Source organism: Aquarana catesbeiana, linkage group LG13, assembly GCF_042186555.1.
Source record: "Aquarana catesbeiana isolate 2022-GZ linkage group LG13, ASM4218655v1, whole genome shotgun sequence".
Classification (NCBI taxonomy): domain Eukaryota; kingdom Metazoa; phylum Chordata; class Amphibia; order Anura; family Ranidae; genus Aquarana; species Aquarana catesbeiana.
Genome location: NC_133336.1, coordinates 125,267,046 through 125,291,370, shown reverse-complemented (window position 1 = coordinate 125,291,370; position 24,325 = coordinate 125,267,046). Strand labels below are relative to the sequence as shown.

The 24,325-nt window shown below is 42.8% G+C and overlaps 1 protein-coding gene across 2 annotated transcripts in view; it reads left to right on the top strand.

Annotated features, from left to right (window-relative positions):
• Nucleotides 1-24,325, top strand: part of PLCB2 (phospholipase C beta 2) — a 405,331-nt gene that overhangs the window by 213,423 nt on the left and 167,583 nt on the right. Inside the window, exons 5-11 of one of the 2 annotated variants that reach the window (XR_012237122.1) lie at nucleotides 10,648-10,727; nucleotides 14,328-14,381; nucleotides 15,916-15,991; nucleotides 19,407-19,507; nucleotides 20,907-21,073; nucleotides 22,639-22,780; nucleotides 23,320-23,445. Coding sequence is in view for 1 of the 2 variants with exons in the window: in XM_073609959.1 (XP_073466060.1) it covers nucleotides 10,648-10,727; nucleotides 14,328-14,381; nucleotides 15,916-15,991; nucleotides 19,407-19,507; nucleotides 20,907-21,073; nucleotides 22,634-22,780; nucleotides 23,320-23,477 (783 nt within the window). In the remaining variant the exon portion in view is untranslated. Of the gene's footprint in view, nucleotides 1-10,647; nucleotides 10,728-14,327; nucleotides 14,382-15,915; nucleotides 15,992-19,406; nucleotides 19,508-20,906; nucleotides 21,074-22,633; nucleotides 22,781-23,319; nucleotides 23,478-24,325 lie in introns of those variants that run through there. The other variant, XM_073609959.1, reaches the window with a different exon arrangement.

Here is a 24,325-nt window from a genome sequence, read left to right as displayed (position 1 = left end):
CTGTCTTCCGTTCTCTAACACTGAACTGCACTGGGGGTGGTGCGAGGACGATTGGGGGGGGGGGGGGGAGAGATGCACCTTCGCCTGAGTAGACAAAAATCCTTGCAGCGGCCCTGGATGTGAGTGTCATAATGTTGTGGAGCTGTGTTGTAGATTTGCCACTCAAACTTTAGTAATGTTCTGCCAACCTGCCCCGAACCAAACCCAAGTATGTTTAGCCCATACCTAGTTGTAAGCTAAAGCTTAACTGACATTAGTCTTTTTTGGCCATATCAGTTTATAAAGTAATTTATCTTGTAATAGGAGAGGAGCAAGAAATATACACATGTTTATTGATGGTATAAAACCTTTATTTCCATAACTTGCTAGAGATTTTTGTTGTTGCCTTGTATCCTAATGCCGCGTACACACGAGCGGACTTTCTATCCTACTTGGTCCGGCACACTTTCCGACGGACTTTGTCCGCCAGGTGCGCCGGACTTTAAAACGAACGGACTTGCCCACACACGCCGGGATTTTCCGGCGGGCTAAGTCCGCCCGTCTTTCCGACGGACTTTCGCCGGAGTTCCGGCGGACTTTCAGAATGAACGGACTTGCCCACACACGGACAAGTCCGTTCATTTTGAACGTGACTCAGGTGCGACGGGACTAGAAAAGGATGTCAATCTTGCCGCTTTTATCGGCTAGATTGACACCTTGCGAGCCCCGTCGCGGGGCATACCAGGCCCTTAGGTCTGGTATGGATTATAAAGGGGAACCCCGCTACGCCGAAAAAACGGCGTGGGGTCCCCCCTAAAATCCATACCAGACCCCGATCCGAGCACGCAGCCTGGCCGGTCAGGAAAGGGGGTGGGGACGAGCGAGCGCCCCCCCCCCCTCCTGAACCGTACCAGGCCGCATGCCCTCAACATGGGGGGTGGGTGCTTTGGGGGAGGGGGGCGCCCTGCGCCCCCCCCCCCCAAAGCACCTTGTCCCCATGTTGATGAGGACAAGGGCCTCTTCCCGACAACCCTGGCCGTTGGTTGTCGGGGTCTGCGGGCGGGGGCTTATCGGAATCTGGGAGCCCCCTTTAATAAGGGGGCCCCCAGATCCCGGCCCCCCACCCTATGTAAATGAGTATGGGGTACATGGTACCCCTACCCATTTACCTAGGAAAAAAGTGTAAGTAATAAAACACACCACACAGGTTTTTAAAATATTTTATTAAACAGCTCCGGGGGGGGGGTCTTCTTCCGGCTTCGGGGGTCCCTCCGCTTCATCTTCTCCCGGCGTCCGGTTGGTTCTTCTCCGCTCTCCGGCCTCTTCTCCCGGTGTCGCAGGTCTTCGGCCGGCCCCTCCGCTCTCTTCATGTAGCTCTATTGCGAGCGGAGGTCCGGACTTCTTGGCTTCTTGGCTTCTTGGCTTCTTGGCTTCTCTTCTCTTCTCTTCCCCCAGATGTTGACACGACGCTCTCTCCGGCTGGACTGGTCTCTGAGGGCTGCGTTGTGACTTATATAGGCGGAGACCCCGCCCCCATATGATGTCACAGTCCCTGGGCATGCTGGGACTGTGACGTTTTAGGGGGCGTGGTCGACCACGCCCCCCGACCACGCCCCCTAAAACGTCACAGTCCCAGCATGCCCAGGGACTGTGACATCATATGGGGGCGGGGTCTCCGCCTATATAAGTCACAACGCAGCCCTCAGAGACCAGTCCAGCCGGAGAGAGCGTCGTGTCAACATCTGGGGGAAGAGAAGAGAAGAGAAGCCAAGAAGCCAAGAAGCCAAGAAGTCCGGACCTCCGCTCGCAATAGAGCTACATGAAGAGAGCGGAGGGGCCGGCCGAAGACCTGCGACACCGGGAGAAGAGGCCGGAGAGCGGAGAAGAACCAACCGGACGCCGGGAGAAGATGAAGCGGAGGGACCCCCGAAGCCGGAAGAAGACCCCCCCCCCCCGGAGCTGTTTAATAAAATATTTTAAAAACCTGTGTGGTGTGTTTTATTACTTACACTTTTTTCCTAGGTAAATGGGTAGGGGTACCATGTACCCCATACTCATTTACATAGGGTGGGGGGCCGGGATCTGGGGGCCCCCTTATTAAAGGGGGCTCCCAGATTCCGATAAGCCCCCGCCCGCAGACCCCGACAACCAACGGCCAGGGTTGTCGGGAAGAGGCCCTTGTCCTCATCAACATGGGGACAAGGTGCTTTGGGGGGGGGGGGCGCAGGGCGCCCCCCTCCCCCAAAGCACCCACCCCCCATGTTGAGGGCATGCGGCCTGGTACGGTTCAGGAGGGGGGGGGGCGCTCGCTCGTCCCCACCCCCTTTCCTGACCGGCCAGGCTGCGTGCTCGGATCGGGGTCTGGTATGGATTTTAGGGGGGACCCCACGCCGTTTTTTCGGCGTAGCGGGGTTCCCCTTTATAATCCATACCAGACCTAAGGGCCTGGTATGCCCTGCGCTCGCCGCAATAGGAAGATTTGTTTTTCCTATTGCAGCGAGCGCGAGATGCAATACCATCCCCTCGTGTCGTATTTGGTCTGTCGGACCAGCCTACACACGAGCGGGCTTTCCGTCGGACCAGCACACACACGAGCGGACTTTCCGCCCGAAACTGAGTCCGACGGAAAGATTTCAAACATGTTTGAAATCTAGGTCCGGCGGGCTTTTGGGAAGAAGTCCGCCGGAAAAGTCCGCCGCCGCCCACACACGGGCGGATTGTCCGGCACACTCTGGTCCGCCGGACCAAGTATGCCGGAAAGTCCGACCGTGTGTACGCGGCATAAGAAGCACAAATTCAGTTGCTTAACTTCTGAGCACCACACATTTGCTACAGCTATATTCTTTTAGCTCAAAATACAGTTACTGAGCTTCATAGAGTCACATATCTAAGAAGCTTCCAAGTCAATATTTTTCAGTCATTAGAACTTGTCACTTGTGTTGCTGGCCCAAAGTTAGGTCTCATTTTATGTGAGCCCTTTTTAGCCCCCCTCCCATTACCTCACAGTAAAGCCGTCCTTTCCAATAGTGGTAGACCTTTCTTGGCCACAAAAATTAGGGAGCCTCTAGTCCACCAAGGATTGGTTTCCTGAAAGTGCTTTGTTTTATTTAAAATGCATCCTCCAAGGAAGCAACAGACATGTCCTCTTACTTGATTTCAGGCAAACTTCTCTTTCCCATGATTTGTATTTCCTAAAATAAAGGTGCAATGACAGCCAGAGTTGATGTCACAACTTCTGCTGCATCTGACACACTGATGGTTGCCTTTCCAAACCTAATGTGGAAAAAAGAAAGAAATACATGTGACAGACAGTGACCCACTATTTTGCCACTTTCTGCTCATGCCAGCTAGCAAAACATTGGGCTTTTCAAATGGTATAAACAAGCCATATATTCATGTTTTATATTTCTGTGTATAGATTCCTTCATCCATGCTATACAGTGTGGATAAATGAATTTGCTATTGTGCCTATTTTATTTTGAGAGCTGCCCCCCCCCCCCCCCCAGCTGTCAAAATACCTGAACAGGCTCTGTTCAGCCGACAATCTTTAAATTTTTAAATCCTTAAAATTTTTAAATCCTTAAAGTTTTCTGTCAAAGTATGTCGCGCTGCAGGGTGATGACAGGGTCGCCCACTAAGCAATTTCAGCCAGTTTATCAAGAACCAGCTAAAATTTGCTCTGTGTATGGCCAGCTTTACATTTGCAATACCAAACGCTAGCCTGGCAAAACCTAGAAGCTTTTTAAATACTGTGACCCAGAATTATTTAATAATTTTGTGACTGATTAACATATTTTTCTGACTTTTTTTCTATTCTGAGTTCTATTCTGAGTGGGAATTTACTTCTTTTTTTGTTTAATACGTTTTTACTCAATTCAAGTCAGAATAAAATAGAGATACATACATAGTCATTTGGAGTCATATTCTGTTAGAAAATGATGCAAACATATACTAAAGACACAAACTTTTCATGACAACAGAGACAGTTAACCCTATTTCAAGAGGGAAATTAGGAGAAAAGGAAAAAGAGGTTGGAGAAAAGAAAGATAGAAAAATAGTGAAGGAAACAGAAAGAGGAGAAGAGAGGGAGAGAGAGGAAGGAAGTGAGAAGGAATCCTGAGACAAGGAGGTACATATGGAGAAAAAGTAGGAAAGGGGAGGTATTACAGTTGGTAGGAAGGAGGCCACCTATATGAGGGATTGAATTTGAAGGGCGGCCTCATAGGAGTTAAGCCAGCTCACAAGGGCAAAGGCATTAGATCATCAAAGAGTCCTCCAGTCCAAGGTAGGAGGCTTGTTGACTTTGATCCATGGTTGCACATATCTTGTGAAATCTGGAGATATTGCAACACTGTAATTTTCTTACAGAACATGACCTGAGAAACCAGAGCTTTACCTCCGCAATGAGTAATGGGGGTCTTTCACACCTGGCTAGTACCTGCCAAGCAGCCTTGAGGATGTGGGTTACTTATTTAAACTGGGAGAGTTTTTTTTTTCTTTTGAGGAGAGCCTGTACAGAAGGGTCTGTACAGAAAGAGGTTCCAATCGTGTTTTAACATTTTTGGTAAACTCTGGTCCAAAATCCATTTGCTTTCAGAAACTCCCACCATATGGGATTTTATACTTCTCCCAAGAGGTTAACAGTGAGTATAGATATTTAAACAATTTGGGGTAATTACCCTGGTAAGGAGTTTTATTAGTGAAAATTAAGTGAATTCCAGGGTGGGGTAGAGTATAGTAAGTCCAAGTGAAGATGAAAGAAGTTTGAAGGGATTCCAGAACACTTGGGGGTAAGGATATACTCAAAGCTTTGGACTTATACCTATTGACCGCAAAGAACACCAAACTGGCAACATAAAATAAAATTCAGTAATTAAAATCATAAAGGCACGCAGTAGGGCTCATAAGAGCCCTACGGCAAGAGTAGTCTTAAACATGAATTATACATAAAAAGAGTACATTGCACCTTCAGAAGCCCCCAACAGGGCCAAAGTAGGGTACAATTCAATTCAGCCAGGCTATAGAGGCCCATTTTTCTCAAACATATATGTATGAATCAAAAACTTTAAATAATTATTAAGCTAAAGAACAACCACCTACCTAGGAGATTGCTAAGAGATAGCTGACCCATGCAGCATTAGTCGGTTCAGCTTGGATGATTCAGTACATGTCAGACTGCAACAACCACTAAATGCATTGGGTATGAAAAATGGGGCCCGTAGGACAACATAAATAGGATCATCAGTTGACATATGCAAAGATTATGTATTTCCAGATTCACAGTAAATAAACATCAGTTCACCCAGGTCGTTCAGGAGTAGTGTAGAAAAGAAGGTATGGCAATATCCACAGAGTTGTAAGAGCTATAATGTTGTAACCTGAAAAAAGCAAAAAACAAGGGGAGTGTGCCCACAGGTCGGATAGACTTGATGTCCGCCAGTGACCCGCGATCCCCTATTAAAGTGGAGAACGGGGAACAGCCTTTGTAAACAAAGCGATTCCCCGTTCTGACAGGGGACATGTCAGAGATCTACTGTTCCCAGTGATCGGGAACAGTGATCTCTGTCATGTCCCAAGCAGCCCATCCCCCCTACAGTTGTAACACGCTTAACCCCTTGATCGCCCCCTAGTGTTAACCCCTTCCCTGTGTCCATCTTCACACCTCTTCCTTCTGGAGCCGTGAACTCCGGCTCTGTTACTGGCCGGAGTCACGTGACGTCACTCCTGCGCATGCGCGCAGTAGCCGACGGCACGGGCACTATAGAATCGTGCCCTTTCTTCAGTGTGCATGTGCCGATGATGTCGGTGCAAGCGTATATAGTAAATATCTTCTAAAACGTACAGGTTTAGAAGATATTTCCAGTATCCACAGGTAAACTTTATTATAAGCTTACCTGTTGGGTAAAGTGGTCTATATGGGTTTACTAATTTAAGCTAGATGACCTGGGTGGAGCAGAACAAACTGCTACAAGGCAACCAATAAGTACCATGTGATAATCTCAGAATAACAGAACACACACAGTACAGAAAAACTCATTTAAACTAAAACCACACAGTCCTGAAAGGCGCAACCAACCATTAGGTGGACTAATGTAGGGTGCCCTTTGGTTCAGCCAGAATGTGTAATAGGAGAAAACGAGCATGTTTTTTTTTTATAACTGAAAAATGTTCAAATATTAGTGGTTATAAATACGTCTTAGGCTAAAGAATAATCTCCAAGCAAGGTGAGATGTAGGAAAGGAGTTGGATCATAGAATTTTTCTTATATCACCCCAGATTAAATAGTAGCCACACGCGTACGTTATACACTTATATACTGTATCTAGTTTTTAGTAAAAAATTATTCATAAAAAAACATAAGTGAGATCATTGTTTTAACGTAACATATAAAATTACATGTTTCTAAGTCCACTATATAATAATGAAGGTCTCTTGAGCCCCCCCTTAGGAAAAGAGAGCCTTGACTGATGGGGGCATGGCCAGGTGCAGGACAAGGTGGCTGAGTGGTCACCAAGGATTTGTTGTACTATGGGGGATGGGCTGGGCCTGAGTTCACGAAAGTATTGCCCCAGGGAATTCTGGGTCTTTCGAGGAACGTGGCTGGAAGAGCTGGAAAGAACCGATGACCCTGTCCCCCTACCATGGACACCGAGCTCCTGTTTCCCAGGGTCCACAAACTGGCCCTGCAAGGTCAGGCAGACTGGCTGTTTGCCCTCCTCTCCCCTGAGGTAGTTTCCTCTCCCCCCCTCCACCTGCAGACTCTGCTGAGGGGTCCCCAGCTCTCAGGGCCCGGTAGGCAGGCCCACCCGCCATCCTATTTGAGCCCCAGTCCTTCCAGGGCCACTTACATGCCTGCCTGCCTGCCCTCCCCGCTCCCCCGAAGCCACTGCTGAGCCGGATGCCAGCTCTTCTCCTCCTAGGAGGTCCAGAGCATCTGTCCACTGCCGCCAGGGTTCCGCCCGGCAGGCTTCACCCCGCAAGTGACTGCCGCGGCCCAGGTCTCCGCCCACTATCCAGGCTCCCGGAGCCCTAGAGCCACGCTATGGTCCGCCCAGGCTCCTCCAGCTGCCTCTTTCCCTGGCTGCCTCCCTGTGCCTGGCCTGGGCAGGAGCTACAGCACTCCCCACCTCTGTCCCACGCTCACGGGTGCCCACCGCTGCTGTAGCTGGGTCTGGGGGGGTTCCACGGAGATCCTCCCGTGTGTTCTTTTCCAGGCCAGCCCGTCCCCTGGGTCACCGTCTGGGAGTCTCCGCAGGGTCCCCTCCGGCCGCCCGCTCACATCTCCCTTCAGACGGTTCCTCGGCTCTCCCAGCATCTGCGCTGCTGTCTCCAGTGGCTCATTCTCTCCCTGCGCCCTGCAGGGCAGGAGATTAGAATGTGCCAGTGCACTCTGCCCAGCCGGAGCTGTCTGCTCCACATCTCCCTGCACCCGGCTGGGTGGGAGATCACAATGCATCCCATGCTGCTTACCCATTGCTTCTGTCTCGTGATTGCCCAGTTCCCCCTGCACTGGGCTGGGCGAGATACGACCACTCGACACCTGCCACCTACCCCTTCCAGCTGACTCCTGTACATCAGCATCCCCCTGCGCCCAGCTGGGCGGGAGTTGATCGAGCTGCTCCGGCCACCCTCCCCTCATCGTGGACTCCTGCATACCTGCACCTCCCTGCACCCGGTTGGGCGGGAGATTCACGCGGGCCGCCTGAAACCATAGCCCAGCCTCGGTCTGCTGCACGGTCTCGTCTCCGTGCTCCCGGCAGGGCGGGAGATTCCTACTCCAGTCCCAGGGTGTCAGCTGCACCTGCTGCACCACGGGTCCTCTGTCTGGAGTCCACAGTTGCTCTTGTTGATGCTCAGCTGCTGTCTTTGGCCACCCAGGCTCCTCAGGGTCAGTGGTTGGACCTCCGCCCCTGGACCTCTTCTTCCGTCATCACCCTCCTGCATCGCCAGGCGCCACCATTCCTCTAGGAGATGGATGTCACGGGCCCCTGCCAGCCCCTACCATGGTCATTCCTGGATCTGCTGCTAGTCGCCCTTCTTCAGCTCTGCCTCCATGCATCAGTTGTTACCTGGCTCTAATCTGGATAGTTGGAGATTCCTTCCTCTACTGGGCCACTCGTCGGTCAGAAGTTCGGAGCTACGGGCAAAATTTGGGTTTCACCTATGACCTCGTCAGGATCCGCTGGCTTTGGCGCCGTGGGTTACGCTGGCCTCAGGTTCTTCCAGAGTGTTTGTACCTTCGTGCTCATGTTTCCGTCCCATCATCTTGATTCTTCATGCTGGAGGGCATGACGTGGGTTATACACATTCCATTGACTTAATTTCCGCTATCAAGCGAGACATCGCCCCATGTTATGCAGCCTATACCAACTTGGTTTTCATCTGTTCTGAAATCATGCCTCGCTTGCTATCGGCTCGGGAGATACTGGGCCCCCGCCTGGAATGCTTCCGTCTCAAGGTTAACACCCAGGTCACCAAGTTTGTTCGGCAGATTGGGGGGTTTGTGATCCAGCACAAGGATTTGGAGGGTGCTAATGATGATCTGCTGAGATTGGATGGTGTTCACCTTAATGATATCGGTTTGGTTATCTTTAACCTTGGCCTTCAATGTGGTGTGGAACAGGCGCTGGCTGCGGTGGGGCACCCGTCAGTTATCCACTGACAGGCGGGTGGTGGTTTCTTGAAATTAACAGCATAAAAGTGGCTGTAATGGGCTATGCCCTTGATGGAAATTGGAATTAGGCTGCCTGTCCTGGTAAGGACAGTCCCCCTTTTTGAATTGCGTGCTCACAGTACAACTGTGACTGGCACCGGTTTAAAAGTGTTCACATGTTATGTGTTGGATTTTAATAAAGCTGTGGCCATGCCTTTTCCAACCTAATGGTTGTAAGTATGTTTATTTAATGGGGTGAGGGGGCAAGGGTGATGTTTTTCTATACATTTGAATTATATTTAATTTGTACCTGGGCCCATTGCACTTCAGCAGTCAAGTACAATTCACCAAGTCTTCCAGCAACAGGACAAGGGGGAAAGATCACCAATAGCCACCAAAATGATAAAGCTTCAATGGTGAGACCAAGAGTAAATAGGAAGCAAGATTCGAGCTGGAAAGCACTTGTATAATACAGGTAATTGCAAAATAGGTAGGCTAAATGACCTTGGTGAAGCATAGTCTTCGAGCGTACAGCCAGTAAATGTTGTAAGGAATTAGTCTGTAGAGGAATAGAACTTTAAACATAAAACCTTACAAGTAGCATATTTGATGAGACTGTAGGATCTGCAGGATAAACTTGAACTCTTGCCATTTGAAAATTGTTGCTGGAGAGAGGTCTTCAAACAACTGATAACTGTAGCCTTGAAATTCCAGGACTTGGCTGTCTTTTGCTGCTTGCAATAATTGTCCCTTAGTGCAAACATAATGGAAACAAACAAATGTGTCACAAGAGGGTCCCTCTAGGTTTCTTGTTATTAAAGCCCTATGAATGTTATAAAATTCAAGATGATCCACAGGGATTTTGGTCACAAGCTTTAAAATAGAGCAGTCACACATACGTTAGACCTGCAGTCTCAATTTTCTGAATCTTCAAGCTGAATCAGCAAGTTTGCATAGCTCAATCTCTTAACTTCCTTTTCATGTCCTTCCACGTATGTGGTGATATCATTACAGTGCATTTCTAAATCTGATGTGTGGGTGCCATCATCTCAAATTTCTTTGAGTTGCATAGTAATTTATTTTAAGGCCTTATTCAGGGCTTTTGCAAAGTAGTCCTAAGGCTTGGAACTCAGCAACTAATCCTGTAAAGGTAGTATGGCCTCATCCAGAGGTTTTGAGGGTTCCTTTAAGTAGGGGTTTCATCTTCAATTTCAGATACTGCCGCTGCCATCTTGTGAGACACATGGCCCAGAGCATCTGGTAATGTGGTCTGAGCTGATTTACCCTTCTTGTGGGCTGTTGGATGTGTTATATATAAAATGGAGCACTAGGGTGTAATAAAGCATACGCCCCCTGGAATTTACGTCTTTAAACATGCAAGGGCATCAATTGCTCCTTTTCTGTGAAAAATCCCAGTGTTATTTGGTGTGGAGAAGAATGCTGAAAATAACATCCCTGTAATAACTTTCTGGAACAATCCATCAGCAACAAATAAAGTTATATGATTTGTTGGGACCTAAAAATTTTTTAGAGGATACCCCAAAGACAGGCCTGGTTAGGCTCCATTAGCAGGCCTATCCAATAAATAGCAGAAAGCAATTCTGACACAAAATAGAGTAACCCGTAGTAAATAATTAGGATGAATCTCTTAGCTGATCTAATGCAATAACATTAAATGTAAGGATTGTGGATTTGTAAACACGTATGGTCTATAGATGTTTAGAGGGATCTCCAACAACCAGGCATGTGGCAGCACTGACCGTGACTATAAAACTAGTGACTGGATGACGTTACAGAAAAGAACATTATGTTACATATCCACCTCACATTGCCTTTTAGAAGCCAGTAAAATATTTCAACACCATCAACACTAAAGGGTTTTAAATTAATACACAGAGTAGTTTTTGCTGAGATTGTGATCACTAGTTTTGGGATTGTGATAGTAAATCATGATATGCATTATTTACATTCACAAGTTGCATATTTATTTTGTGTAATTCATGTTTCTTTTGCAGGACTGGGCCACTGACATTCTGGCAATAGTTAAAAACCCCCTTCTAAGCAATGCTTCACGCTACGCCTTTTATGAGAAAATGTAAGTGTTGCTTCCCTTTGACTTTTCATTACGAAACATTCTGCACTTCTCACCAGCACTTCTGCAATGTAAACGTATGACCAAACATCACTGAAAAAAGACAGCAGCTGTGCAGGGTCTCATACTTCACTCTCTGCCCACTTCCTGCCTCTCTGCTTTTTTTGGACAATTACAACAGAAATGAGACACTAGCCTTAAAGGGTAACTCTACCTTCATCAAAAAAAAAAGCATATAAAAAAATATAATATAGAATATACAATTATGACACAAGTCATATTGCAATTGAATGTTAATTAAAATGACCTTTCCTTTTCAATATGCAGCTCTGTAATTTTCTGTAAAATGCAATGCAATATGGCTACCTGGAGGCATTCTGTACATAGATGGTGTAAAGAACGCCCCCCCCCCCCCCCCCGCTAAATGTAATTTCTTGCTTGTGTGATTGGCTTACTGATTTTCCCAGAAGTCTACAATAAGATAAAAATCAGATTTTGAGTATCCCCTACAACAAAAATGTTACTCTCAAAAGGAAATCAAGTCTAAAGTTTCCTCATTAGAGCCCTGCAGGTGCAGCAGCTGACTGACAATTATGAAAACTACAAAAACACACATAAAAACTCGTGTGAAACTCAGCGCTAAAAAGCCTAATAGTTAAAAGGAGTGGTGAATACCGCACACACTCTGGGGTCTGGTTAGTGATAGGAAAGTGGCATCAGAAAAATATATATATGTATATATGGAAGTATGAATAAAATTTATGAGAGTTACAAAGTCAATATTGTAAAAATGTTCAGGGGGGTGAGCCCCTTAGAATGAGTCTCTGGTGTGACAGCTGCAGATTATGATGAGGCTGCTTCAGGCACCGCCCGGGGACCCAAGGACTGCAAAATAGAAAGGAAGGAGAAAAAAGAGAGAAGCGCCAGGCCAGTCCTAGTGCAGCATTCTTTTATTATAAAATGGCAAATTTCCAGTAAAAAATGCACTTACATAGTGCTCAGTGGGTGGAAGCTTGTCACGTCCAGCAAAGAAACAACACTGCCGCTTGAACCTCTGTGATGTATCAACCATGGGCACCGTTTAGAAAGCCGGAAATTGTAGCTTTGTTGGAAGGATGGAAGCCTCTGCAGTGCAAATCAGCTCCCAAAGCTATAGGAGACAGACCGCTAGCGGAAGGAGTGCCATCAACATCTCCCTCGCTTCTAAAGGCCATTCCATCTATATCAGGTACATGCTATCGACAGGCTGCTTATTAAACTTCCATTACCCAAAGTAACTACTTTTGTCTCCAGACTGCTCCAACTCCACACTGATGTCTTCATACCCAATACCCCTTGGTAGACTATATGTACCGGTTACTTGCATTACACCCCTTTGAATTCTTCCAGTGACCGGTGTCTTTTGGGTGAACCCCAGATTCTGATGATGTTACATCCAGCTAGTAATGTGAAACATCCTTCTGTTTCTTGCGGGTGTTGTTCTCCCTCTCCTTCCCTTACAGGCACCAGACCTGATGCAGGCCTTGGACCTCAAGTAACTCTCAGCTTTCTATTCCTGGGCTCTACCAGGGATATTCCTCAGCTCCTTCAGTGGGCCTCTCTCGGGGGAATTCATGTACCGATTCACTGTCCCATATTAATTTCACAGGATTAGTAGGCTGGACCTAGAAGAACTCGCCAAAAGACCAAAGAACCCTCCCCCACCCAACTAACTATTTTAACCTGCTTACAGGTTTTCTGGGAAGATGGTATGCAAACATGGATGGTATGGAAACATCTCTCCTACCTCTGAAACTCTTGCACACACATGTTTCACATGTGACTCACTCAAGGAATGAATAAATAATAAAATAAGATAAAGATAGCACTTTTCTTTTTGCCTTTAGAAGATGACTTGAACTGGCTAGACACTAATGCCGCGTACACGCGGTCGGACTTTTCGACCGAACTGGTCCGACGGACCCCGACGGACCAAATCCGGCGGACAATCCGATCGTGTGTGGGCTCCACCAGACCTTTAGCGGACTTTTCCAGTCGCAAATCTGACGGACTTTAGATTTGGAACTTGCTTCAAATCTTTACATCGTAACTCCACCTGACCCAGAAATCCGCTCGTCTGTATGCTAGTCCGACGGGCAAAAACCCACGCTAGGGCAGCTATTGGCTACTGGCTATCAACTTCCTTATTTTAGTCCGGTGTACATCATCACTACGAATCCGTCGGACTTTGTTGTGATCGTGTGTAGGCAAGTCCGGTCGTTAGAAAGTGTGTTGAAAGTCCGCCAAAAGTCTGTCGAAAGTCTGTCAAAAGTCTGTCGGACAGACTGTCGGACTTTTGTACGTGGCATAACAGTATTCTAAAAGTTGCATAGTCTCTGAGAGTGATATAATGCATTTTTTAATATAGGCCTAAAAAGACTAGTCTTTGCTTTAATCTTTATTACGTGCTGGACTGTTCCATCTCAGATCTGTATCTCTATTGTTAATGAAAGGCAGGGAAAGTAAAAAGAGAGCTTGAACCACCGAGAAATGTAGGAATAATCTCAGAAGGAAGGTGGTTGAAGGTGATTGTTGGAGATGGCTGGATATACTACTTTGAAGTAAGGGTGGAGTAGAATCTACACAAGGGCCTGGAGGTCACGTACCACTATTTATCTTAAAATTAACTACTACCACCATACCTACAAACTGCTATTGGTATTAGGTATACACCTGCTTTTGAGAACTCTGGGGATGAATAATAACTGGGCAGAAAACCTGTCCTGTCATTGTTCTTCCTTGAAATAAGGCAATGAGGAGGCACTTAGTTCCTATGCAACCTGCCCTTCAATCAGATCAGCTTACCTGGTTGGCAGAGCCTACATTGCCAGTATATAGAGAACTCTGCAGGGTTCTGAAGACTGACATCTTAAGGGTGATATATATAAAAATATATCTCTGCGCTAGTTTGGTATGGAACTGCTGCAGCTCAAATCTTGGAAGGGATAAAGTAATAGAAATGGTTAATGGTGCGCTGTTCCTTTAATTGGTGATCTTATGTGATGATGAACAGAATAAAGTGAATAAACTAAATGTCAAATCCATAAAATGGAGACCCTTTATTAAGTGTATGGATTTTTTATGGATTTAAACTTTTTCAATTCAACCTGATTTTTATACATTGGAATTTTTTTGCAATATTTTTTGCACATTGACATTTTGAATAATGCACTTGTTATGATAATTTGTTATTTACATCACCAAGTTGTTATCATATTTGTTCACACACACACATACTCTGTTTGAACACTTTGGTAGAAATTTTGTTTATTCACGTTATTCTGTTCATAATCACATCAGTTCACCATTTAAAGTAACAGTGCACCATGAACCATTTCTATCTGTGAGGGTGATACCTGCACGCCTATCCACCATCAATGGACCACTTGAGCTTCAACTGCAGACAGCAATGATTTTGAATGTTTTCCCACAATTCCTATTCTGACTAATTTTCATATGTAACCAATAAAATACATTTTTTAACCTGTACTAAATATTTTAAATGGTTTGTGTATTTCTAAAATGTTTGTGTGTTCTCTCTTCCTATTTTTTTTGTTTGTGTAGACATGTAAGGCTTACACTTCAGCTAAATGCAGAGGGAAAGATTCCTGTGCGAAAGTAAGTGACACATGACACCCGGATAGAAAGCAGTGGGCTGGCTTACTATGTGGAGTATGCAAAGTAACATAGAGGAACAACAATTATCTTATATTGTTCTGTATAATAAAGAAAGAATTGTGATTTCTGTGTGTTCTCAATAATCAAAAAAGGTGACTGTACACTGAAGTGATACACAGTATACAAGTATTCTCTAGGTCTGACACACACGGGCTAATTTTTCAATTTTCAGTGTTCTTTTTCTGTCTCTCTCTTTTTTTTATATATATTTCTCTATTTCACATGTTTCATTTATGTACCTGTGTGTAAGGTATTTTCTACCTAGTGATAGGAAAAAGTGAAACTAGGCATTGGGAATTTTGCCATTTTGATGAAATGCATCAGAGTCAGAACTGTTTGTTTTTTTAAATTTATTTATGTTTCATTTTTTTACCTTTTTGTTGTTTGGGTGCAATAGACTTTAAATGAACCCTGAGGGACGGAGAAGCTCTTTTCAAGTGTCCTAGGCCTGTTATCTGGTAGCATGCCTTCAGATATTGAGGAACCCTAATGCAAATGAACTCCAATATTACACCAACTGTTAATGGAGCTAACACTTACGTTGACCCTTTGCTTATTTAACTAAGCATATTTAGCAAACCATTGCAGCATTAGTATTGACACGGTTACCAATTAATTCTGTTAGAAAAAACAAAACTGTGTGAAATAAACTTTGTGGGAGATTATCACCTAAGAAGTCTGCAGGGCACGATTTGAGGTCTATTTTGATGACATTTTGGAGAAGGAAAATTATTGATTTTTGCTGAAAAATCAGTTTTGGTAATATCACTTTACTCAACCCTGTGATGGAAAAATAAGAGCTGGGGTCTGGTTGGTTGCTTTTTGCCAGCATAGACATACTACTGGAGTTTATTTACTAAAGCTGGAGAGTGCAAAATCTGGTGCAGCTGTGCATGGTAGCCAATCAGCATCTAACTTCAGCTTGTTCAGTAAGCCTCGGTTCACACTGGGACGACTTGTCAGGTGACCTAGTCGCCTGACAAGTAGCGTCCCGTTCTCTGCAATGGAACCGTTCTAATCCGAGCGACGCAAGTCGCTCCGACTTAGAAAAAGGTTCCTGTACGACTTTGGGGGCAACTTGCATTGACTTCTATACAGAAGTCATTTTACAAGTCGCCGCTGAGTCGTGTCCTGGGTCGCCTGAGGCAGTTGCGCTGTAAGTCGTGCTGCCTCAGTGTGAACCGACCCTTAAGGTTTGCCAAAAAAAAATGGAAGCTGGTTGGTTTATATGCAGAACTGCACCAGATTTTGCACACTCTAGTTTTAGTAAATCAACCCCTTTGTTCCCAATCATAAATCATCCAATTTCAAGAAGATGCATTAAACGGGGTTATTGTACATCTGTAACGGGGATACATTTTTTCACTTCTTGCAGAGTTAAATTAACCAGCTCTTTCTGCTAGTAAAGAAATAATTTACTCTAAAACAGACAATTATCTTCAAATCATGGTCCCTCTGTCTTTCTCTTGTACAGTATTTTCCAGATGTTTCCTGCAGACAGGAAGAGAGTGGAACAAGCATTACAGTCTTGTCATTTGTCGAAGGGGAAAGTGAGTATCATATATATTAATGTCTGTGCTTACCTGTTATATATATAATTCTAAATAAAGCCTTCATATACAGTATGGTGTCAGTTTATTTAATGTATTTAACCAGTTAAGGACCAGCTGTCGCAGTTATATTGCGGCAGGTTGGCTTCCCTGGGCGAATGGCCGTAGCTGTAAGTCGGACACTTTAAGAGCTGTAGGGGGCAGGATGCCGGAGCCAATGCGCATGGCCGGTGGGCGCGATGCCTGCCGGCCACCCATGATCTCTCCTGACAGAACAGAATGGAGATTTGTCAAAGTAAATAGACAGATCTCCATTCTGTCAGGAGAGGAAAGACAGATCTCCTGTTCCTTCTGTTTAGGAACAGCGATCGGTCTCCTCCCTCAGGCAGTCCCATCCTCCCACAGTTAGAAACACTCCCTAGGTAACACAGTTAACCCCTTGATTGCCCCCTAGTGTTAACCCCTTCCCTGCCAGTGACATTTATACAGTAATCAGTGGCTATTTTTAGCTCTGATCGCTGTATAAATGTCAATGGTCCCAAAAAAGTGTCAAACGTGTACGATCTGTACGCCACAATATCGTGGTCCAGCTAAAAATCACAGATCACCGTCATTTCTAGTAAAAAAAAATAATAAAAATGCCATAAATATATCCCCTATTTTGTAGACGCTATAACTTTTGGGCAAACCAAACCACTTATTTGAGGGGATATTTATTATAGCGAAAAGTAAAAAATATTGCTTTTTTTTCAAAATTGTTGCTCTTTTTTTGTTTATAGCGCAAAAAAAAAAACTGCAGAGGTGATCAAATACCACCAAAAGAAAGCTCTATTTGTGGGGAAAAAAGGACATAAATTTAGTTTGGGTACAACGTTGCATGACTGCGCAATTGTCAGTTAAATCGACGCTGTGCCGTATTGCAAAAAATGGTCTGGTCATTAAGGGGGCAAATCCTTCCGGTCCTTAAGTGGTTAAACATAACGTAAGATGATCTGAAATACTGATAAAGATGTCACAATTGGAGACTGGGTATTAATTCCGTGCTATGAATCTATAATCTGGCTGCTGCCTTCCCCCACCCGTGAGTAAAGTATATATGGGTAAGTATAAAAGGTATGAGTGGCGCTGTCAAATACTTTTTAATAAACCAAGCACTAATATTTGGTAGCACCTCCCATACCTCTCTTTTATACTTTAAGATGTCACAATTACCTATAGAAATCTTTATTACTTTTTACTTACATATAAAAAAACTTTTTTTTTAATTTTTCAATAGGATGGATAAGTCAGACCTCCTTTCATATTTTATTGATGTCTGTGCCCTCATTGGGGAGATTTTACATTACTTCCTAACCCAGTGACACCAGGATAAGAAATGAAAGCAGAGAGTGTCACTAAGACAGGTAGACTTAGAGCAATAAAACCCTAACAGATATTTCAACTTCTACTCCACCCTACTAAAGAATGTGCTTTTGTTGTCTCTGTCCCCTTTAGGGATAAATCCCGTCATATCTTGTCCTTGTGATACCTTTTTAGGAAGTGAGAGCAAATTCCTCCCCAATAGGTATGAAACCTGACAGGCATTCTAAGGCTGGCCATACATTATACAATTTCCTTGTACAATTTTCCTTTAGATTTACCAAAACCATATAATATTAGGTTAAACCTAAACACTCAATTTGTGTTGCACTAGATTATTGAAGGTAAATCTAAAGGAAATTGAATAAGAAAATTGTAAAATGTATGGCCAGCTTAACCCTTCCCCCTCTGTATAAAACATAACACACACTAGGGAACACAGTTAACCCCTTGATCTCCTCCTAGTGTTAACCCCTTCCCTGCCAATGACATTTATACAGTAATCAGTGCATTTTTATAGCACTGATCGCTGTATAATTGTCAGTGGTCCCAAAAATGCACTGGAACGCATCAAAAATGCTTCAAAAACATGCATGCATGCATGCAGAAAAGCATATGAAATGCATCTGGACTGTGTTTCTATGGTGTGAACTGGCCCTTATATAGATATATAGTATTTTACCAGACATAGTCTAGATAGCACAATGATGTCATGAATGACCACAGGTAACATAGATCAAAGATCAGCTGTACCATCTGTTAAAGACTGGTCACTATGGTTCTATTGTTCCATTTGTTTATTCAGCTTTGTTTCAATATTTGACCAATATTTCACAATTTTTCATGATATCATATACTAACAGAGACAAATCTCAGGAAATACATTAATGCTGATAAAAGCCCTTAAAATGTCTTCTAACTAATTTTGCATATTTGCCAGATTTGCCAACCAAAGAGAGCAATTGTTTTCATTACAGGTGCAATTGCAGATTTTACCCTTAGCACCAGCTGCAGTTTCATCCGGGATCTCAGCCAATGTGTCCAGATATAATGGACCTCAATGACTAGCATCTGTCCTCCAAGATGTGTGTTTAAATGCTGCATTAGCATTCTGCTGTTTAATACATACAAAAGTACAGGTTATATGTGGGACTTTGCATGTACCTCCTTGAGTATAAGGCTGGGTTCACACTTATGCAAATTGAATGCGGGCTGAAATCAGAACTGAAATGGAGAATGGAGACACACTGGACTCCTGCTGTGAGCCGCTGCGTGTTTTATTGTGAAACCAGCCTAATACAGACAAAGACAGACTGTTTATATATAAAAATCTAAAATTTTATTGGAGATATCACAAATATTAAAATAAGTTAAAAACATATCCATAGGTTAGCCATCCAAAGTAATTTGTTTATATTTGGCTCTATAAATGGATTCTAAAGCCAGAAAACAAATTACTTTGGATGGCTAACCTATGGATATGTTTTAACTTCTTTTAATATTTGTGATATTTCAAATAACATTTTAGATTTTTATATATAAACAGCCTGTCCTTGTCTGTATTATACTCAAGGAGGTACAAGTAAAGTCCCACATATTTCCTTTACTTTTGTATGTTTAATTTGGGGTATGGTACCTCCAAAGGGCAATAATTCCATAACACTCTACCTCCACACATAAAACTCTGAGTATTCTGCTGTTTAAGTACAAGATTGTTGAGCATTTTTCTAAGGTCCACATAAACTGACCAAAATAATTTGGCATGTACTGTAGGATCGTATTTTGTGGAAGCCTTAATACTCACCTTTTGCTCTGTTTTGCAGATTTTTAAGTTTGTACTTTTTAACATGGTATTTTAAATGAATGTAATAATCTGCCCAGCTAGGCCAAAAACATGTACGGTAGTCTGAACTACGCCCATTATAGCAAGAATGGCACATCAAATTTGCACAACTGTGCATGACAAATCTGTACTTCACAAATAACACTGTGGAGAACAAATAACACTCTTTAATTAAAGGATCTTTTAAATTTGTATTTACTATTTTGTTTTTAGAATGATGCCATCAATCCTGAAGATTTCCCAGAATCCGTCTACAGAACATTCCTCATGCAGCTCTGCCCTCGGCCAGAGATTGATGAAATCTTCACCTCCTAGTAAGTCTTTTAAATCGGTGAAATTAAATAATTTGATTATTGCACTACAAATGTGTATTTCAATTTACAGAATCTTGATTTATCTTTTTCCATATTGATGTTAAAGAGCCTATGTCACTTCCTCTGTTCAACCCAAAGTGACTGAGTCTTTTGAAATCCACCCCAACCCACTTATAGTCATCATTGATTCCCACCAGAGATGGGAGTCAAGCCTTGAGTAAGGTCCTTGTGAGATTGATTATATCATCCTTCCCCTCACATGGCAGTGCTCAGGCCTGGTGATTAGTTGCCCAAGCCCAACCGCTGTATCCTGGGAGGAGGTCATATGCAATTTGCAGTATTTGGAGAGGGTTTCAATGGACCAGTGGGGGGGGGGGATTACAAAGGCAAGTGTAAGTGGGTTAAGGGTAAGCTTTTAAGAGGCTTTTACTTTGCCCTGGCTTTTTAGAGGGTGTCTCTATTAATCTGCAGATTTTCTGTCTTCCAGTCAAGTTGTTTCTTTGAATAGGATTCTATATTGGACAAATGTCAACTAACTGCATTTTACAAGGTTCCCCTGTTGTGCACACAGTTACCACAAAAAGACAAGAATTCTGCCATAAGAAACCGTGGAGATGGTTTTAGAGCAGGATGTACACCTTTTTTGCACAGGGGGTGCACTTATTAGGGTAGAGTTGGGTCATGGTTACTGGTGGCAACAAAAGCAACAAACCAAGAATGTAAAAACAAATGATATAATAATTGTTATAATAGTAGTAATAATAATAACAATAATAGAGAACAAATATGTTTTCTTTTTCTTTTAAAGTGCAGATTTTTTTGTTGCTGTTTAGTCAGTCAGTTTATAACCTTGCCTAAATGTTTTTTTTAGCATTTTCTTACAATGTGGTGCCAAAAATGCATTCCATGTGAAAATATGATTTTCTTTATGTATTATGGTCAGAGATTAAAAGTAGTTAAAAAAACTGTTTTTTCAAAAAATTATTATACTATATGTATATTATTATAGATAATACTGTATTTTGCATTTTGTTAGAAGGCAAGTTGGATATTAGTCTTTTGTACATGTGCCCCCCAGAGACTGCTTAGCAGTCTATAGTAAATGGCCCATCAGAGTAGCAGTTCAAGTAGATCATGCTGAAGTTTACACAAAGCACAGAATAACTTATCAGCAGTGACTTATCAGCGGGGTCAGTCTGAAGTTTTGATCAGATAAAGACAGCTATGAGGTAGTCTGCTACTGCTGTGCGTTCTTGTGGATAGTCCATAATGCTCTGGGAATAATTTGCATGTAATAGATGTTTATTTGCATAAAAAAAGATGGCATTCATGTAATAAAAAACAGATGCAAAAATATCAGTTAAATTTATAAACATAAACTTACATTTTGCATTTTTAGCCACGCCAAAGCCAAGCCTTATATGACAAAAGATCACCTTACCAAATTCATTAACCAGAAGCAAAGAGATTCAAGATTAAATGAATTGTTGTTTCCGCCTGCTAAGCAAGAGCAAGTGCAAACTCTCATCGAGAAATATGAACCTAGTGCCATCAACAAGCAGAGAGGTGAGATTTGTGCACAATCTTTCAACAACAATTTTAGCAGTTACAATGTAGTACAATATATATAAAAAATAGAAAAATGTATTGTTAACAGTAATACATTTTCAAAGCATATCTGTAGTTTCTAAAATGTTATTTTGTTTTCTGTGCTTTAGCCATGTTGTTCTAAAGAAAGCTAAAATGTTTATTGCAGACATTTTCAAATGAAATCAGCTGTGAGTACAACATATACCTTGGTTAGATACTCATTATTCATCTTTGAATCATTAAACATTTTTAAAGGCCTTTAAAGGTGAATCCCCTAATCCAACATACTGATCTGGTAACACAAAACTGGTATATAACCTTCTCATCTTGTGCTCATATTAGGCATGAAGTACTTGACTTGCTAAGTTTATCCATGGATTGGATGAGGTGGAGAGGAAGTGTAGTGACGTCATGACATCCACCTTGTCCAATCAGAGAACACCTTGTATTCTATGAATGGCAGCAGAATGCAACAGAATGGCTGAGCAACCCCCCCACGATCAGTTTGCACAGCAGTAATCACTGGAATATTGTGGCTATCATTGTACTAGTGCCAACTACCACAGTGATTTTCAGTTTCCCCAGCAGCCCATGAGGCATGAGATATGCATACCTACATTGTGCCAAGATGGACCATTGTAAGTATCCAATACAGGTCATTTCTGGAGATTAGCTTTAAAATCAAAATGGCCTGAGAAGTACAAACAAAATTTATACTTTGTAGATCACTTTCCCCTGCATTTAAATGTACTTGTGTTTACATTTGATTGCAGGCGTTTACATGCATTTACAATGCATTTGGATGCATCCAGAGTATCTAATCTGCCCTTGTATGTATAGACTTCTATTTTAAATTTAAATCTATTTTATTTTTTTAAACGCAAGTAACCTGGATGCATAAAAAACATACATATATACACGGCATGAAGCATACCATTTAAAAAGATCAAATGTCCTATAAACACACGTGCTGCTGTTGTGTAATTAAGGCCTTAAAGTGATACAAAAGTCTAATTTTTATTTAGTTTAAAAATAACAAACAGGCTATACTTACCTGCTCTGTGCAATGGTTTTGCACAGAGCAGCCCCAACTCTCATCTTCTTGGGTCCCTTGCTGGTGCTCCTGGCCCCTCCCTCCCATTTTGTGCCCCCACAGCAAGCAGCTTGCTATGGGGGCACCTGAGCAGAGCCACCGCTCTGTGTGTCCATTGAGACATGAAGCCACCGTTTGGCACTACCCCCTCTTTTCTCATTGGCTCATTGACTTTGATTGACAGCAGCGAGAGCCAATGGCGCCACGCTGCTGTCTCAGCCAATGAGGAGGGAGCGTTCTGGGCAGCCTTGTCTCTCCTGCAACATCACTGGATCGAGATGGGCTTAGGTAAGTATTGGGTAGGCTAACGGGGGGCTGCTGCACAGACAGGTTTTTTTATCATAATGCATAGAATGCATTAAGATAAAAAAAAACATTCTGACTTTACAACCATTTTAATGTTACATTTTTCTTCCCATCAGTGACTGTTGTCTTCCTTCTAGGGCAGCTGTCTCCGGAAGGTATGGTCTGGTTCCTGTGTGGCTCTGAGAACAGCATTGTGTCATTGGACAAAGTACCAGTATACCAGGACATGAACCAGCCATTTACTCACTACTTTATCAACTCCTCACACAACACTTACCTCACAGGTATACCCACATATCTTATTTCATAACTCCTTAACACCTGCAAAAATATGTAGCTTTTATAAATAGCAACATAGGCCTTATTGTTTTCCTAATTATGTTTCTGGTTTGTGGGTAGAGTTCTTACTTATTTCTGATGGATGTAAAACCTTATTATTTACTTCTGCTTAGTGCCTACATGATATAACCTTACCGTAGAAGTGTTTTTTCAGAAACAATTAATGAGTCAGTCAAATTAGTCATTCAAATTTGGATACCATGGGATATACAGTATTTATAAAGCTTTGACTGTGATACTCACCAAACTTTTACTGTTTTAAACAGACTAACCGCCTGTAGAGGTTTCATGAATGGAGGAAACTTGTTTGATTCAACCCAATAAATAGCCAAAACATAAAGAATTCTTTATCACTAACATATTTCTCAATGATAATTTGCCTGAAAGGAATCAAAATACAACTAAATTTTATGGATTGCATTATATTTATGGAGGCTCCTATTCTACTACACACTATTAAATATAATTGTTTCTCCATCTTCAGCCGGTCAGTTTTCAGGGGTTTCTTCACCTGAAATGTATAGACAGACCCTGCTCTCAGGCTGCCGATGTGTGGAACTTGACTGCTGGAAGGGAAAACCACCAGATGAAGAGCCCATCATTACTCATGGCTTCACCATGACAACTGAGATCCTTTTTAAGGTGAGACACTATCCTCTTTCTACAATGGCAGAGTGATGAAGAGTTTTTTTGTTATAGGTATGACAGATGACAGCAGGCGCATTCTAGTGCTTGCAGGTGACTATATTTTTTTTCTTTTGATCATGGCCAGCTTATGCATTAGATCCTTTGAACACACAGCATACATTGCCCAATAACCACCAAATTACATGACCAAATAATTGCCTTTAGTTGTCCTGCTTTAATTTCTAGGGTTCGCTGAGACAGTTTGAAGTGGGAAGTTTATTCAGACTTGGTAATGTTATACCACTTCCTTCTTAGGTTTTATAGACTGCCATTGCTGGCCACTACTTTTGAAAATGGCAATTACCTAACTGTCATACTGATCTAATGGCTTTAGTACAGTCTGAGTCACTGACTTAGAACAAGTATAGTAATAGTATTCTGACATCATTGGTTTGCATGGTTAGTCTGGGTCTATTACTTAGAAAATGCAGATGACCAAGATGGCCAGACCACTAGCATTTTTGGAAGGACAACAGCAGTAAAGGTCTACCTATGGTTTTTAATAAAGGATTAATTTGTGTAGAGGAAAACAGCATCCAACTAAACGTAATTACCTAACCAATGTGTTCCCCCTTCTTTTTTTTTTGCTTAATATGCTCCCTTTTTCAGTTATTTTTTAAGATGAAATATTCCTGTTCTACCTAGACAGAGTGATTAATATATTCTTTCATGAAGTCTTGCATGCTGCCATATTCGACTTATAAAGTTTCCATCTGACTTCATCCCAGGGTTGATAATGTACAGGCCTTATCCTGCCTTCCATCTGACAGTCAAAATACCCATTAGAAAATTTTCTGTGACTT